The 17,897-nt window shown below is 40.8% G+C and overlaps 1 protein-coding gene across 1 annotated transcript in view; it reads left to right on the top strand.

Annotated features, from left to right (window-relative positions):
* LOC311104778 (uncharacterized protein) overlaps window positions 1–17,377 on the top strand; it is a 23,895-nt gene extending 6,518 nt beyond the window's left edge. Inside the window, exons 2-7 of the mRNA XM_084146690.1 lie at window positions 1,162–1,238; window positions 1,409–1,472; window positions 2,618–2,683; window positions 13,951–14,217; window positions 15,615–15,713; window positions 15,831–17,377. Of these exons, the coding sequence (XP_084002816.1) occupies window positions 1,409–1,472; window positions 2,618–2,683; window positions 13,951–14,217; window positions 15,615–15,713; window positions 15,831–15,895 (561 nt within the window). The 5' untranslated portion in view covers window positions 1,162–1,238 and the 3' untranslated portion in view covers window positions 15,896–17,377. The remainder of the gene's footprint in view (window positions 1–1,161; window positions 1,239–1,408; window positions 1,473–2,617; window positions 2,684–13,950; window positions 14,218–15,614; window positions 15,714–15,830) is intronic.
* Window positions 17,378–17,897: the final 520 nt, after the last annotated feature.

Genomic DNA, 17,897 nt, shown 5'->3' on the forward strand with positions numbered 1-17,897 from the left:
ACTCTACCCACATGTACACATTACCTAAAGTACCTTGACTAACCTGTGACACCGCACATTGACTCTGTACCGGTACCCCCTGTATATAGCCTTCATATTGTTATTTTATTTTACTGCTGCTCTTTAATTATTATTTTTTTTTTTTTTTTACTTATCTATTTTTTACTTAACACTTATTTTTCTTAAAACTGCATTGTTGGTTAAGGGTTTGTAAGTAAGCATTTCACTGTAAGGTCTACACCTTTTGTATTCGGCGCATGTGGCAAATAAAATTTGATTTGATTTGATTTGATGTGTAACTTTGTTTGATCAACAGCACTCTCTGGTAGCCACAGAGGAAGTGAATCTGAAGCGTCTAGAGAACAGACCCTATGGCTTCAGAGCCAGACTGACAGGTAGTGGGGAAAGATGAACTTCCTATCCCATGATGCAGTGTACTGTATTGTACTGTACTGTACTGCTCCTAATTTGTTTGAAATATGCTGTCTGTGAAAAAGGCCTCCTGATCCTTTGGAAGTCAACACACAATTTGCATGGTTCAGCTATAATGTCGGCAACTAATTCTGATAAGAGGTGCATTGACATCACAGTCTTTATTGAGTTATAGTGTGTGTTGGAGGCAGACATGATGCCAAAATATGAAATATTATAGCCAAGTCCAGGTTTGACCATTTGACCGCTGTCATTTTGTTCTGACCAACTCAGTGGCCTTGTGGTTAGAGTGTCCGCCCTGAGGTTAGGAGTTTGATCACCTGCTGAATCATACCAAAGAGTGTAAAAATGGGACCCAATGCATCTCTGCTTGGCACTCAGCATTAGGGAGCTAGATTGAGGGTAAGGCCATGTGATAGACTAGAATCCTGTCCAGGGTGTCCATCAAGCTCCCTCATGCTACAAAAACAGGAGATCTGCTCTTCCGGATAGCTACTTACTTACTAATTGTGTTCTGTTCTGAATCCTGTTAAACAGTCCAATAGCACCAATGACAGTCTTAGCACTCACTCCCATCCATCAACAACAAACTCCAGGTGCCAAGCAGGGCACAAACATGTTCCTGTATTATCTGTCTATTGCTTGTTTTACTGTCAGCTGTGGGTGGTGAGGTGATTTGCATTGATATCAGTGTGTATATCAGCCCCAGTGTACATTACCTTTCTGTAGATTACGCAAAGTAGAGACGCTCAATCATTCCTCGTCCAGGGAACTCAGTGCATAACCAGAGAGACCCAGCACAAGAGGTAAAATAATTTTATGTTGTTGTTTTTTAGTAACGTTTCTAGGTTTTTGACATTATTGAGAATTCCCTGAATTAAATATTGTTTGTGGGTTTCATTTACATTTGAACCCATTTCTATTTTGATAAACTTTTTGAATGAATAGAAATTGAATGAGATCTCGTCTTTGTCAGATGGTACCTATGAAGGCGATGACGGGGACAGGCCTGTATTCACTTGCTTGCCTTCTCGTGATCAGTAAGGAACAATCCCATTTCCATGTTAAAAAATCCAGTTGTTTGATATTACCTCATGAATATTATGGACTTATGATAATTATTGTTGAAACCTTCACTTTTTCCTTCTCTGTCTCCCCGACCCAATCCTCTATATACCTCTCTCTCTTTCCCTTTTTCCCTGCTGTCATTCTTCCATCCCTCTTTCCTTCCTCACCCTCCACACTCCCTCTCCCTTTCCCTCTCTCCTCCTCACTCTTCTCTCTATCTCGCTCTGAAGGTAGTGTCTGTTCTATCTGTGTTCCTTTGAAGTCTCTAAGGTCTAACTTAACCCACTCACCTGGAATGTCTGGGAATCTCGTAGCAGAGATGGGAAACCCTTCCACTTTATTATTCCTTCCTAGGGTTGCAAAGGGAGGGCATATTACTGGTAACTTTATAAGTGTACCGTTAAACTACCAGAATTTTTGTAACTTTAAAAACATTTTTTTTTGGGGTGGGGGGGAATTTATCACAAAACATCTAGTGACCTTTTTGGGTACTTCAGATTATCACAGGTATCTGTAATTATCTCAGGCCCTCTGTGTGGCTTTATCACATGGAAAGTATATTAAATAATCAAATAAGATGATTTTAAAATAAGAAATAGAATGACAAAGCTGTAAAACATTATCCTAAATATAAACCATCAACTTAGTGAATACCATTGGTGTTTGATGTAAGGGTTTGAGCATGAAAAAAATAAAATAAATGTCACTATGTCAATATGTCTTTGTAGTATATATATTGTGTTTTGGTGCCAAATTCGTGGCAGTTGAGAAAAAAGTCAATAGTTGGAAGAGTTGCAGAGTTAATTGAAAATAATACCATTGTTGATTAGATGCTTTTTTTCATTAATTAGGCTATTTTGCCTTGTACCATATGGTCTATCCACTAGAAACTCATGGACAATATGGACACAGATATATAATTTTCTGTCCTATATATATTTAACTTTGTTATATTACTGGTAGCTTGTAACCCTACTCCTCCCCTGACCTTTAGACTTTTACATCAGACCATTACAGTATTCTACCTTGTTGTATTTCTGTATTAACTAGATCTTTCTTGAAACTCAGACAGACCATGGATGCTTTGAATATATATTTTTTCTTCCTCTCCCTCCAGCTATCTATCCCTCAGCCGTCTGTGACTCCCTGTGCTCAAACACTACCCAATGCTTCAATTGCACTGGTCAGTATTCATTTCATATCAGTCAGTACAGTGGGGGAAAAAAATATTTAGTCAGCCACCAATTGTGCAAGTTCTCCCACTTAAAAAGTAATCTCACGATACATGGCCCCATTCATTCTTTCCTTTACACGGATCAGTCGTCCTGGTCCCTTTGCAGAAAAACAGCCCCAGAGCAAGATGTTTCCACTCCCATGCTTCACAGAGGTATGGTGTTATTTGGATGCAACTCAGCATTATTAGATTATGAGTGAAAACCTCCTTCCATCAGCAAGGGCATTGAAGATGAAACGTGGCTGGGTCTTTCAGCATGACAATGATCCCAAACACACCGCCCGGGCAACGAAGGAGTGGCTTCGTAAGAAGCATTTCAAAGTCCTGGAGTGGCCTAGCCAGTCTCCGGATCTCAACCCCATAGAAAATCTTTGGAGGGAGTTGAAAGGCTGTGTTGCCCAGCGACAGCCCCAAAACATCACTGCTCTAGAGGAGATCTGCATGGAAAATGGGCCAAAATACCAGCAACAGTGTGTGAAAACCTTGTGAAGACTTACAGAAAACGTTTGACCTGTGTCATTGCCAACAAAGGGTATATAACAAAGTATTGAGAAACTTTTGTTATTGACCAAATACTTATTTTCCACCATAATTTGCAAATAAATTCATAAAAAATCCTACAATGTGATTTTCTGGATTTGTTTTCCTCATTTTGGCTGTCATAGTTGACGTGTACCTATGATGAAAATTACAGGCCTCTCTCATCTTTTTAAGTGGGAGAACTTGCACAATTGGTGGCTGACTAAATACTTTTTTCCCCCACCGTATACTCACTACTGCCAATAGCTAGTTGAGTCATCCATTTTGATATGGCGGTTGTTGAAATGTTAGTGGAATATGAGTGATTGTGTGCCATGGCATCAGCTACATACACGCGCATATATATATATATATATATATATATATATATATATATATATATATATATATATATATATATATATACCAGTCAAAAGTTTGGACACACCTACTCATTCCAGGGTTTTTCATTATTTTTACTATTTTTTACATTGTAGAATAATAGTGAAGACATCAAAACTATGAAATAACACATATGGAATCATGTAGTAAGCAAAAAAGTGTTAAACAAATCAAAATATATTTTATATTTGAGATTCTTCAAATAGCCACCCTTTTCCTTGATGACATCTTTGCACAAAAACACAGGTGGCACAAAATAATCAAAAGTCTGACTGCACGGAGATGCTTGGGAAAAATGGTTACAACGGAGGACCAGAGTGTTTGTGTCTCAGGAGAAGAGGGTGGATCTGATCTCCATCATCTAGGACTTGACATAGATTAATCAAATCTCACATTGTTGTCAATTTTTGCTCAATCTTGCATGCTTTCTCAAACAGCTGTAACTGTATATGCATTCGTAAATCAGGTCCTTTCTTGAGTTGGGCTCTGGGATGTAACAACCGTTGAGCATCTGATCTTATGGATGATTGAGAAGGAAAGAAGTTGAGTGTGTTAGAGTATGTGCATGTGTGTTTATCCCACATCTGTTGCAAGGGGGTAAGGATGTTAGGGAGAATATAGGATGAACCACAATAACTGTTTGCTATAATAATAATTGCTTGTCAAAAATGTAATGTAATACAATGGCAATCCGGGTTTTAGGTAGCAATCCTACGCATAAACTGCCGACATTATTATGTATATTAATTGATTATGATGTAAAATAAGATATGCAAAATATTTGAATAGATATATATTTTTAAATAGCTATATATACAGTTGAAGTCGGAGGTTTACATTCACCTTAGTCAAATACATTTAAACTCAGTTTTTCACAATTCCTGACATTTAATCCTAGTAAAAATTCCCTGTTTTAGGTCAGTTAGGGTCACCACTTTATTTTAAGAATGTGAAATGTCAGAATAATAGTAGAGAGAATTATTTATTTCAGCTTTTATTTCTTTCATCACATTCCCAGTGGGTCAGATGTTTACATACACTCAATTAGTATTTGGTAGCATTGCCTTTAAATTGTTTAACTTGGGTCAAACATTTCGGATAGCCTTCCACAAGCTTCCCACAATAAGTTGGGTGAATTTTGGCCCATTCCTCATGACAGAGCTGGCGTAACTGAGTCAGGTTTGTAGGCCTCCTTGCTCGCACACGCTTTTTCAGTTCTGCCCACAAATTTTCTATAGGATTGAGGGCTTTGTGATGGCCACTCCAATACCTTGACTTTGTTGTCCTTAAGCCATTTTGCCACAAATTTGGAAGTATGCTTGGGGTCATTGTCTATTTGGAAGAACCATTTGCGACCAAGCTTTAACTGCCTGACTGATGTCTTGAGATGTTGCTTCAATATATCCACATAATTTTCCTTCCTCATGATGCCCTCTATTTTGTGAAGTGCACCAGTCCCTCCTGCAGCAAAGCACCCCCACAGCATGATGCTGCCACCCATGTGCGTCACGGTTGGGATGGTGTTCTTTGGCTTGCAAGCTACCCCCTTTTTCCTCCAAACATAACAATGGCCTTTAGGGCCAAACAGTTCTATATTTGTTTCATCACACCAGAGGACATTTCTCCAAAAAGTACGATCTTTGTCCCCATGTGCAGTTGCAAACCGTAGTCTGGCTTTTTTATGGCGGTTTTGGAGCAGTGGCTTCTTCCTTGCTGAGCGGCCTTTCAGGTTATGTCGATATAGGACTCGTTTTACTGTGGATATATATACTTTTGTACCCATTTACTCCAGCATCTTCACAAGGTCCTTTGCTGTAGTTCTAGGATTGATTGGCACTTTTCGCACCAAAGTACGTTCATCTCTAGGAGACAGAACGCGTCTCCTTCCTGAGCGGTATGACGGCTGCGTGGTCCCATGGTGTTTATACTTGCATACTATTGTTTGTACAGATGAACGTGGTACCTTCACGCGTTTGGAAATTGCTCCCAAGGATGAACCAGATTTGTGGAGGTCTACAATTTCTTTTCTGAGGTCTTGGCTGATTTCTTTTGATTTTCCCATGATGTCAAGCAAAGAGGCACTGAGTTTGAAGGTAGGCCTTGAAATACATCCACAGGTACACCTCCAATTGACTCAAATGATGTCAATTAGCCTATCAGGAGCTTCTAAACCCATGACATCATTTTCTGGAATTTTCCAAGCTGTTTAAAGGCACAGTCCACTTAGTGTATGTAAACGTCTGACCCACTGGAATTTTGATACAGTGAATTATAAGTGAAATAATCTGTCTGTAAACAATTGTTGGAAAAATTACTTGTGTCGTGCACAAAGTAGATGCCAAAAACTATAGTTTGTTAACAAGAAATTTGTGGAGTGGTTGAAAAACGGGTTTTAATGACTCCAACCTAAGTGTATGTAAACTTCCGACTTCAACTGTATATTGAGGCGAGAGCATTGGAAATGCTTTTGGCGGTTTACCTGCTTCTGTTTTGTGGGTGGCACTGTGTGCTATTTTCGATGGATGGGACCTGGCCTCTCGGGGGCCTAGGGATCCGGGGGGACGGGGGTGGTATGCCGATCACTGGGATGACGGCCCAACTTGGGATGGGGAGGGGCTTTAGCAGGGGGATTAGTGGAGAACAATTGGAGGGTTACTTGGTAGCAATGCAAATATCATTGTACAGCTATATGGACACTCAATCACTATGGTATGATAAATAGATTTGAAACTTGTATCTCCCAAGATGGCGTAGCAGTGCGGTTCTGTTCTTTGTTGTGTGTCTGTGTAAATAGACAGTTTTTTGTATTTTTCGTGCATATTTCCCTATCACACTTTTCATCCTTCTACAAAATATACTTTCCTGCAACCCGCCTCACTCAATGTGGAACAGATTCAATTATTGACTTACCTTTTATCTAGAATCTCCAGTTGAAACTAGCTAGCCAGCTAACTAGCTACTTGCTATTAGCCACCGTTAGTGGTTTTCACACAGAACATCGGATTTTTCTGCCGGAATAATTGAATCACTGGACGTTAACACCGGATCGCAACTAGCTAGCCGCAACCGAATGGACGTTGCTGTTTGGCTAATCACCACTGCCCCTGAAGCAAGCACCAGTTAGCTTTGAGCTAGCCTCGAGCCAGGCCCATATCCCGGCTATCTACCTCTCTGTCTACTGGACGGGAGTAGCCAGCTAACTAGCTACTTGCTATTAGCCACCGTTAGCGGTTTTTCACCATTGTCCATGGCCTGCACTACCTACCAGCCAGCTCTAGCCTGGACTGTTATCGGCCAGTCTGCACTGTCTGCACAGCGCGTTATCATCCCAGAACATATTGTTTTTTCTGCCGGAATCACTGAATCACTGGACCTTAACACTGGATCATCGCTACTAGCTAGCTGCAACCAAATGGACGTTGTTGTTGGCTAATCAGCCTTGAGCTAGCCTTGAGCCAGGCCCATCTCCCGGCTATCTACCTCTCTGTCAACCGGATGGGACCTCCTAGTGTTGACACGGAGCCCCACCGATCCAACACGACTGGTCTGCCGATGAAATCATCTGATGTAGTTACAACAGGCTTCCCGTTACGACGTCGACCACGAAGATCCGTCTGCTAGCCCCGGTCCGCTAGCACACGCTAGCCGTGGCCTCTTGCTCGCCAGTGATATAGCAGCCCCCGAACTACCTCCGAACTCTCCTATTGCTGTTCACCGGACCTTATGATAACTCAGCTATACAGCTGATGCCTGCTGGACTGTTCCTTTTTACGGTACCGCATCCTGTTTATATTTAGCCTCAGCCCAAACTTTGTCGCCATTACCAGCTGTTGTCTTAGCTCTCTCGAATAACACCTGTGATTGCTTTATGGCTCTCTCCCATGTCAATATGCCTTGCTTATTGCTGTTTCGGTTATTTCTTATTGTACTATTTCACTGTAGATCCCCCAGCCCAGCTCAACCTGCCTTAGATAGCTCCTGGTTCTCCTCAGACTTGACTGCCCTTGACCTTCACCTGCATTGAGGTTAGGAAACACTGTCACCACCGATAAATCTACAATAATCGAGAATTTCAACAAGCATTTTGCTACGGCTGGCCATGCTTTCCACCTGGCTACCACTACCCCGGCCACCAGCTCTGCACCCCCCGCTTCTCCTTCACACAAATTCAGACAGCTGATGTTCTGAAAGAGCTGAAAAATGTGGACCCCTACAAATCAGCTGGGCTAGACAATCTGGACCCTTTCTTTCTAAAATTAGCCACCGAAATTGTTGCAACCCCTATTACTAGCCTATTCAACCTCTCTTTCGTAACGTCTGAGCTCCCCAGAGATTGTAAAGCTGCCGCGGTCATCCCCCTCTTCAAAGGGGGTGACACTCTAGATCCTAACTGTTATAGACCTATATCCATCCTGCCCTGCCTTTCGAAAGTATTTGAAAGCCAAGTTAACAAACAGATCACCGATCATTTCGAATCCCACCGTACCTTCTCAGCTATGCAATCCGGTTTCCAAGCTGGTCATGGGTGCACCTCAGCCACGCTCAAGGTCCTAAACGATATTATAACCGCGATCGATAAAAGACAGTACTGCGCAGCCGTCTTCATCGACCTGGCCAAGGCTTTTGACTCTGTCAACCACCGCATTCTTATTGGCAGACTAAATAGCCTTGGTTTCTCTAATGACTGTCTCGCCTGGTTCACCAACTACTTCTCAGATAGAGTTCAATGTGCCAAATGGGGGTGCCACAGGGTTCAATTCTCGGGCCGACTCTATTCTCTGTGTATATCAATGATGTCGCTCTTGCTGCTGGTGACGCTCGGATCCACCTCTATGCGAACGACACCATTTTGTATACATCTGGCCCTTCATTGGACACTGTGTTAACAAACCTCTAAACGAGCTTCAACGCCATACAACACTCCTTCCGTAGCCTCCAAGTGCTCTTAAACACTAGTAAAACTAAATGCATGCTCTTCAACCGAACGCTGCTTGCACCCGCCCACCCGACTAGAATCACTACTCTCGGCGGGTCTGACCTAGAGTATGTGGACAACTACAAATACCTAGGTGTCTGGTTAGACTGTAAACTCTCCTTCTAGACTCACATTAAGCATCTCCAATCACAATTAGATCTAGAATCGGCTTCCTATTTCGCAACAAAGCCTCCTTCACTCATGCTGCCAAACATGCCCTCGTAAAACTGACTATCCTACCGATCCTTGACATCGGCGATGTAATTTACAAAATAGCCTCCAACACTCTACTCAGCAAATTGGATGTAGTCTATCACAGTGCCATCCGTTTTGTCACCAAAGCCCATATACTACCCACCATTGTGACCTGTACCCTCTTGTTGGCTGGCCCTCACTACATATTCGTCGCCAAACCCACTGGCTCCAGGTCATCTATAAATCACTGCTAGGCAAATCCCCGTCTTATCTTAGCTCAATGGTCACCATAGCAACACCCACCCGTAGTCTGCGCTCCAGCAGGTATATCTCACTGGTCATCCCCAAAGCTAACACCTCTTTGGCCACCATTCCTTCCAGTTCTCTGCTGCCAATGACTGGAATGAACTGCAAAGATCTCTGAAGCTGGAGACTCTTATCTCCCTCACTAACTTTAAGCGTCAGTTGTCAGAGCAGCTTACCGATCACTGCACCTGTACACAGCCATTCTGAAATTAGCCCACCCAACTACCTCATTCCCATATTGTTATTTATTTTGCTAATTTGCACCCCAGTATCTCTATTTGCACATGATCTTTTGCACATCTATCATTCCAATGTTAATACGAAATTGTAACTATTTTGCACTATGGCCTATTTATTGCCTTACCTCCATAACTTACTACATTCGCACACACTGTATATATATTTTCTGTTGTATTTTTGACTTTATGTTTCGTTTACCCCATATGTAACTCTGTGTTGTTGTTTTTATCACACTGCTTTGCTTTATCTTGGCCAGGTCGCAGTTGTAAATGAGAACTTGTTCTCAACTGGCTTACCTGGTTAAATAAAGGTGGGAAAAAATGGTATGCGGTGAAATAAGTTTAGCCACATATAATTGTAATGGCTTAGCAGATAATAACAAAAGAAGAACAATATTTACATGGCTGAAAGAGAAGGAATATAATATATATTGTTTACAGGAAACTCATTCAACAATTCTAGATGAAGTTGCATGGAAAAAGGAATGGGGGGGCGAAATATACTTCTCCCATGAGCAAAGAAACTCAAAAGGGGTGATGATATTAATTAACAGTAATTTCGATCCGAATGTGCAAATTGTCCAAACAGATACGCAAGGTAGATGGATTATTTTAAATATCCCTCCACAGCCTTGAATCCCTCCACAGATTGCATAGAGGATCTAGATACATTTTCTAACCTCTCTGGATTACAAAAAAAGTATGATAAATGTACTATATTACGTATTGGATCATAAAAATAAAAAAAAGTACATTCCCATGTAGTTTACCAATACAATGGTCTGATGGTGATGTGGATATACTCGGAATACATATCCCAAATGAAATAAATGATCTCACTCGAATACATTTGAATAGAAAGTTAGCAAAAATAGAAAAGATCTTGCTACCATGGAAAGGTAAATACCTGTTAATTTGTGGAAAAATCACCCTAATTAACTCTTTAGTATTATCCCAGTTTATCTATTTGCTTATGGTCTTGCCTACGCCTAGCGAACAGTTTTTAAAATTAAATGAGAAAAAATAACGGCAAGCCAGACAAAATTAAACGGGCCTATTTATATAATGAATATGAATTTGGAGGACAGATATGATTAAATATTAAAGCATTAGACCTATCACTAAAAGCTTCAGTCATACAAAAGTTATACTTAAATCAATCCGAACTGGTTCTCTAGCAAATTAGTAAGATTGTCTCACCCAATGTTAAAGAATGGCCCTTTTCCCTTTATTCAGATTACAACCTCTCACTTTCAGGTATTTGAAAAGGAAAACATCTCCCAAATATCACTATTTCTAAAACAAGTCATTGAAAGTTGGTTGCAATTTCAATTTAATCCTCCAGAAACGACAGAACAAATAATGCAACAAATATTGTGGTGAAACTGAAATATACAAATTGATTAAAAAAACATTATTTTTTGACAAAATGTTTAAAAAAGGTATAATCTTCGTAAATGATATCATAGGTAGGACTGGTGGAGTTCTGTCGCACATGCAGCTAACAAAAACATATGGAAATGTCTGCTCTACCCAAAATTACAACCAAATAATTGCAGCATTACCGCAATAATGGAAGAGGAAAGTGGAAGGGGGAAAAAGTAAGGAACTTGTCTGTTGGCCCTGCATTAAAGAACATAATTGGTTAAAGAAAATTGTGATAAATAAAAAAGTATACCAGTTTCATTTAAGGACCAAAGGATTGACAGCTGTCCCACATAGATTGCAAAATAGTTGGGAAGAGATTTTTGACATACCGATTCCATGGCATATAGTTTATGAACTGAAACGCAAAATGACGCCGGATTCAAAACTTAGATTTTTCAATTTAAATTATTATACAAAATTCTTGCTACCAATAGAATGTTATTTATGTGGGGGATACAATCTTCCCAACTCTGCAGATTTTGCTGCAAAGAGACAGAATCATTAGATAATTTGTTTTGGTACTGTCCATTTGTAGCTTGTTTTTGGACACAGGTCCAGGAATGATTAAAGGATTGCAATATTTACCTGGAGCAAACCCTGCAGATAGCAATACTGGGTGATCTGAAAAGTCATAGTCAATCGATCAATAATATAATAATACTTTTAGCAAAAATGTTTATTTTCAATTTACAATCTGTAGAAACAATGAGAATAGAAAGGTTCAGAACTTTTGTAAAACATCACAGTACAGTTTAAAAAATATATGGCAAATGGAAATCCAATATGGATGGTGTTAAGAGATAGATTGGTGGTGTTGAATGAAGTTGAAGGATGGGACTAATAACAACTAACAACAACTAATAACAACAAGATAACTAATGTAAAGCGTACTGTGTCCATAATAAGTATATAGGATATAGGTTGAGAGCTTTTGTGAAAGAGCACAGTTAAAAATATACGGCATATAGAAGCAAACCGGATGGACATCATGAAAATGATCGAAGAGGTTGCAGGTAGAGGAAGTTCAGGAGTAAAAACAAAATTGACTGTGTCCATAAAATGTATATAGTATGTATAAGCTGGAATTAGAGGCCTAAGCATTGTTGTTCAATAGTTTACTCCAATTAGGGAAGTTGGTGGGGTTGGAAAGTAATATATATATATTTTTAAAGGATATGAATATGTGTATGTATGTGTATTTATATGTATATATGTATGTATGTATATATGTATGTATGTATATATATATACATATATATATATATACATATATATATTTGCGAGAAAAAAAACATATGGGGGATTGGAAGTGATGCAGACAATTACATTGATGGAAGTTACAATCTATCTGCAATATTAAAGCTGATCTACCCCCTAAAAAAAAGAAAAAAGAAAAACCCTTGAATGAGTAGGTGTGTCCAAACATTTGACTGGTACTGTATACACAGTGCATTCGGAAAGTATTCAGACCCCTTCACTTTTTCCACATTTTGTTACGTTACTGCCTTATTCTAAAATGGATAAAATATTATTTTTCTTCATCAAACTACACAGAATAACCCATAATGACAAAGCAAAAACAGGTTGAAATTTATGCACATCTATAAAAAATAAAAAAACGGAAATATCATATTTACATAAGTATTCAGACCCTTTACTCATTACATTGTTGAAGCACCTTTGGCAGCGATTACAGCCTCAAGTCTTCTTGGGTATGACGCTACAAGCTTGGCACACCTGTACTTGGGGAGTTTCTCCCATTCTTCTCTGCAGATCCTCTCAAGTTTTGTCAAGTTGGATGGAGAGCGTCGCTGCACAGCTATTTTCAGGTCTCTCCAGAGATGTTCAATCGGGTTCAAATCCAGGCTCTGGCTGGGCCACTAAAGGATATTCAGAGACTTGTCCCGAAGCCATTCCTGTGTTGTCTTGGCAAAGTGCTTAGGGTCGTTGTCCTGTTGGAAGGTGAACCTTCACCCCAGTCTGAGGACGTTCTGGAGCAGGTTTTCATCAAGGATATCTCTGTATTTTGCTCCGTTCAACTTTTCAGTGATCCTGACTATTCTCCCAGTCCCTCCCACTAGATAACATCCCCACAGCAGTATGCTTCACCGTAGGGATGGTGCTCGGGTTTCCTCTACACGTGACGCTTGGCATTCAGGCCAAAGAGTTCAATCTTGGTTTCATGAGACCAGAGAATCTTGTTTCTCATGGTATGAAACTCCAAGCGGGTTCTTGGTCACCTCCCTGATCAAGACCCTTCTCCCCTGATTGCTCAGTTTGGCTGGGTGGCCAGCTCTAGGAAGAGTCTTGGTGGTTCCAAACTTCTTCCATTTAAGAATGATGGAGGCCACTGAGTTCTTGGGAACCTAAAATGTTTCAGAAAAATGTTGCTTCCCTTCCCCAGATCTGTGCCTTGACACTATCCTGTCTCGGAGCTCTACGGACAATTCCTTCGACCTCATGGATTGGTTTTTGCTCTGACATACACTGTCAACTGTTCGACCTGATATAGACAGGTGTGTGCCTTTCCAAATCATGTCCAATCAATTGAATTTACCACAGGTGGACTCCAATCAAGTTGTAGAAACATCTCAAGAATGATCAATGGAAACAGAATCCACCTGAGCTCAATTTCGAGTCTCATAGCAAAGGGTCTGAATACTTATGTAAATAAGGTATTTCTGTTTTATATTTTTTTATACATTTGCAAAAATTTATAAAAACCTGTTTTCCCTTTGTCATTATGGAGTATTGTGTGTTGATTGATTAGGACAATTTTTTATTTAATTCATTTTAGAATAAGGCTGTATCGTAATAAAATGTGGAAAAAGTCAAGTGGTCTGAATACTTTCCGAATGCACCTTATATCTGTCTCTCTCTGACAATACATCTCTGAGGTAACATTTAGGAGGAGATGAAGAGGAGGTATTAAACTCTGTGCTGTTCTAATTTGTTTCTCTCTAATAGTCTCTCCTTCCCTATTTGCCTCTTTCAGTTACAAATAATTGCAGAGAAGGTATTGTATATAGAGTGACCTAGTGGAATGAGACAACCAAAAAATCACAAAACTCTTGGTCCTAACTATGACATAGAATATCTGTATTTTGGCCAACTCTTTTTAAGCACTTCTTAACCTCTCTTCAACCCAACAGATGTTAAAGTGACACTGAACTCAATTTCTGGGTTTAGTGTGTATGAGGGTGATGATCTCACAATAGATTGTACCCATAACCTGCCGGTGGGACTTCGCAACCTGCTGGTGTTTGTCTGGCTGAAGGATAACCACTGTCTGGAGGGCAAGAACAATAGCAACCTCACCTTGAAAAGAGCAGGAACAAAAAACAACGGGATATACGTCTGCACCATCCAGAGTCCCTGTGGCAACTTCACCTCAGATTCAAGGGAGATTAAAGTTGAAGGTTGACATATTCGCCAGTCATATTTGAGACTTTAATATTTGCACTGTTTATACTTGTGATTGGATGTGGAGCTGTCAAGATATTGCTTTCAGTCTTACTACTCAGCAAATGAGCCTATTGTGTGAAAAGGAAACATTTTAAAATGTCCAACCAATTCCTGGGGACCTCCGTCCCTCTGTGCTTTCCCTCTGTGCTGTCTCCATGTCTGTCCCTCTGTGCCGTCTCCATGTCTGTCCCTCTGTGCTGTCTCCATGTCTCTCCCTCTGTGCTGTCTCCATGTCTGTCCCTCTGTGCCGTCTCCATGTCTGTCCCTCTGTGCTGTCTCCATGTCTGTCCCTCTGTGCCGTCTCCATGTCTGTCCCTCTGTGCCGTCTCCATGTCTGTCCCTCTGTGCTGTCTCCATGTCTGTCCCTCTGTGCCGTCTCCATGTCTGTCCCTCTGTGCTGTCTCCATGTGTGTCAGAACTGACGGTGGTGATCTTAGTGATCTGTGGTGTGTCTGTCTCCATGTGTGTCAGAACTGACGGTGGTGATCATAGTGATCTGTGGTGTGTCTGTCTCCATGTGTGTCAGAACTGACGGTGGTGATCTTAGTGATCTGTGGTGTGTCTGTCTCCATGTGTGTCAGAACTGACGGTGGTGATCATAGTGATCTGTGGTGTGTCTGTCTCCATGTGTGTCAGAACTGACGGTGGTGATCATAGTGATCTGTGGTGTGTCTGTCTCCATGTGTGTCAGAACTGACGGTGGTGATCTTAGTGATCTGTGGTGTATCTGTCTCCATGTGTGTCAGAACTGACGGTGGTGATCATAGTGATCTGTGGTGTGTCTGTCTCCATGTGTGTCAGAACTGACGGTGGTGATCTTAGTGATCTGTGGTGTGTCTGTCTCCATGTGTATCAGAACTGACGGTGGTGATCATAGTGATCTGTGGTGTGTCTGTCTCCATGTGTGTCAGAACTGACGGTGGTGATCATAGTGATCTGTGGTGTGTCTGTCTCCATGTGTGTCAGAACTGACGGTGGTGATCTTAGTGATCTGTGGTGTGTCTGTCTCCATGTGTGTCAGAACTGACGGTGGTGATCATAGTGATCTGTGGTGTGTCTGTCTCCATGTGTGTCAGAACTGACGGTGGTGATCATAGTGATCTGTGGTGTGTCTGTCTCCATGTGTGTCAGAACTGACGGTGGTGATCTTAGTGATCTGTGGTGTGTCTGTCTCCATGTGTGTCAGAACTGACGGTGGTGATCATAGTGATCTGTGGTGTGTCTGTCTCCATGTGTGTCAGAACTGACGGTGGTGATCATAGTGATCTGTGGTGTGTCTGTCTCCATGTGTGTCAGAACTGACGGTGGTGATCATAGTGATCTGTGGTGTGTCTGTCTCCATGTGTGTCAGACTTGACGATGCTGACCATAGTGATCTGTGGTGTGTCTGCTGTGGTGCTGATCCTGGTCCTGGGTATAGGCATGAAGATCATGCTGAAGAAGGAATTTGGTGAGTGATCACAACAAGAGAAACAAAGAATAAAACAACAGTAAATGTGTAACTTTGCATGTGACTCTCTTGTCTCTCTCCCTATCTTTCTATCTTTCTCTCTTTCTCGCTCTACAGCGAAGACCAAGAACAGGAGGCAGCAGAATGCTCAGAACCTACAGAGCACCACCACAACAGAGTAGCGTTTCATTTTCATTTTCCCAAAAATCCACCAATTGTCCTTCACGAGAAAATTGCAAAAATATGTCATGATTACACTGTAAATGGATAAATATGTATCTAACGGTGATAGTGATATGACATGATAGTCAGCAATTACATTTATAGAAGCCATGCATGTAGGCTAAGTGATGTTTTCTAATGGGTACGTTATGTAGAGTAGCCTAAAAATAGTAGGCTGCTAGAGTTGTGATGACTTGAATCATGAATGAAGCAAGAGAGTTGTCCGGTTCCAGCAGCTATCCCCACTTCACATTAGTGCAGCATAGAAATTATATATTACCCGTCCCGAGTAGCCATAATTGTTTATCTCTGCCATCTGGAAGGAGCTTGGTCGTGAAATCTCTGGATACCGGTTATCGGTATTAAACCCTCTTTGGCTACTGACCAGACAAACATACCTACCCATTCAGTTTCCACTTGTTTATGCAGCTGTATCTAATAGACTGTACCTTGAACCGAAAAGCAAATGGAAGTCCTCACACAAAGTCTGCAAAAAACATTACAGTGAATACTGTCATGTTTACTGTAGTATTTACTATAGTGGAAGAAAACTGTCATATACTGTAATATTTACTGTAGTGTTTTGCGGATTGTAGTATACTGTAGTATTTACTATAATGTTTTTGTTTTCGTTTCTTTGACTTAGAGTTGGAGGCTATCTCCTTCAGTAAACCTTCCAAAGAAAAATGTCCATGACCTGTAGGTAGGTAGGTAGGTAGGTAGGTAGGTAGGTAGGTAGGTAGGTAGGTAGGTAGGTAGGTAGGTAGGTAGGTAGGTTGGTAGGTAGGTAGGTAGGTAGGTAGGACTGGGGTCTGAACGAATAGTTCAGAGCTTCTGCTCTTTTCTATAACCTGTAGGAAACACAATATATGGTCTATACTTGGCATGTAGGTTTCTCACTTATGGGTGTTACAAATTTGCTATATGGGGAGGGGAATCGGTAGGGTATATGCAAATAAGATACCGTAGTATTTACTATAGTTAAAAGTGTAGTGTTTTTGTGGACATTACTGTAGTATTTACTACAGTGATTTTTCTGGATAATACTGTAGTATTTACTGTAGTATTTTTCAGTATACTACAACATTCTGTAGTAAGTACTACACATGATCGAGGGGTACTACAGTATATAGTATAGTATTCTACAATATGCCACAGTTTACTATAGAATTCTATAATAATCACTGTATTCTATAGTAAATTGTAGTATTTTTTAATGTGGGATGAACCTGGATATTTCTTTGTCCCATCCCATACTTTCAAAAAGGAATAGCAATGTTTTTTGTTGTGGTTGCAGCCTAAATTTATTCAATTCCAACCTACTTTATTTTCTCCCTCCACAGCTATCTCTAATAATAATATATGTGTTTGTTCCATCATTGTAGTATGGACTGTGAGAAATTGCATTCAATTTAATAAATAAGTAAAGATTTGAAATTATGACTATCAGAGTTTTCTAAGTAAATATATTTCTGTGCATGCGTGTGTGTGTGTGTGTGTGTGTGTGTGTGTGTGTGCGTGTGTGTCCGTGCATGTGTGCACTCACGCGTGTGTATGTGTAAGAGGCCTGGCCAGGACAGGACTGCTCTATTCTGTAACCTGGCAATGGGCTCTTAGCAACCAGATTAGCCACTCCCACTGCATCCCATCTCCATTCAGTTGAGGAAAAGAACCAGGAAATGCTGTAATCCATGCATAGCTCTGGCCTACTCCATGTAATCCCACTGACTGCTTGCAGAGACACACAGACACAGCTCAGACCACTGCTCTCACACATAGTGAAACACTGAGTCACACCTCGTGATGAAGAGTTTGAGAGTAGACAGGATGATGAAGCAGGAAGAAGATGTGGGGAGTTGGTGTGTGTGTGTGTGTGTGTGTGTGTGTAGGAACAGAGGGAACAATGGCTATGTGTTTGCAGTACCATATGGTAGGGTCAGGCTTGATTTTGAAGTGTGTGTG

Source organism: Coregonus lavaretus (genome assembly GCF_964263955.1).
Source record: "Coregonus lavaretus genome assembly, chromosome: 29".
Taxonomy (NCBI): Eukaryota; Metazoa; Chordata; class Actinopteri; order Salmoniformes; family Salmonidae; genus Coregonus; species Coregonus lavaretus.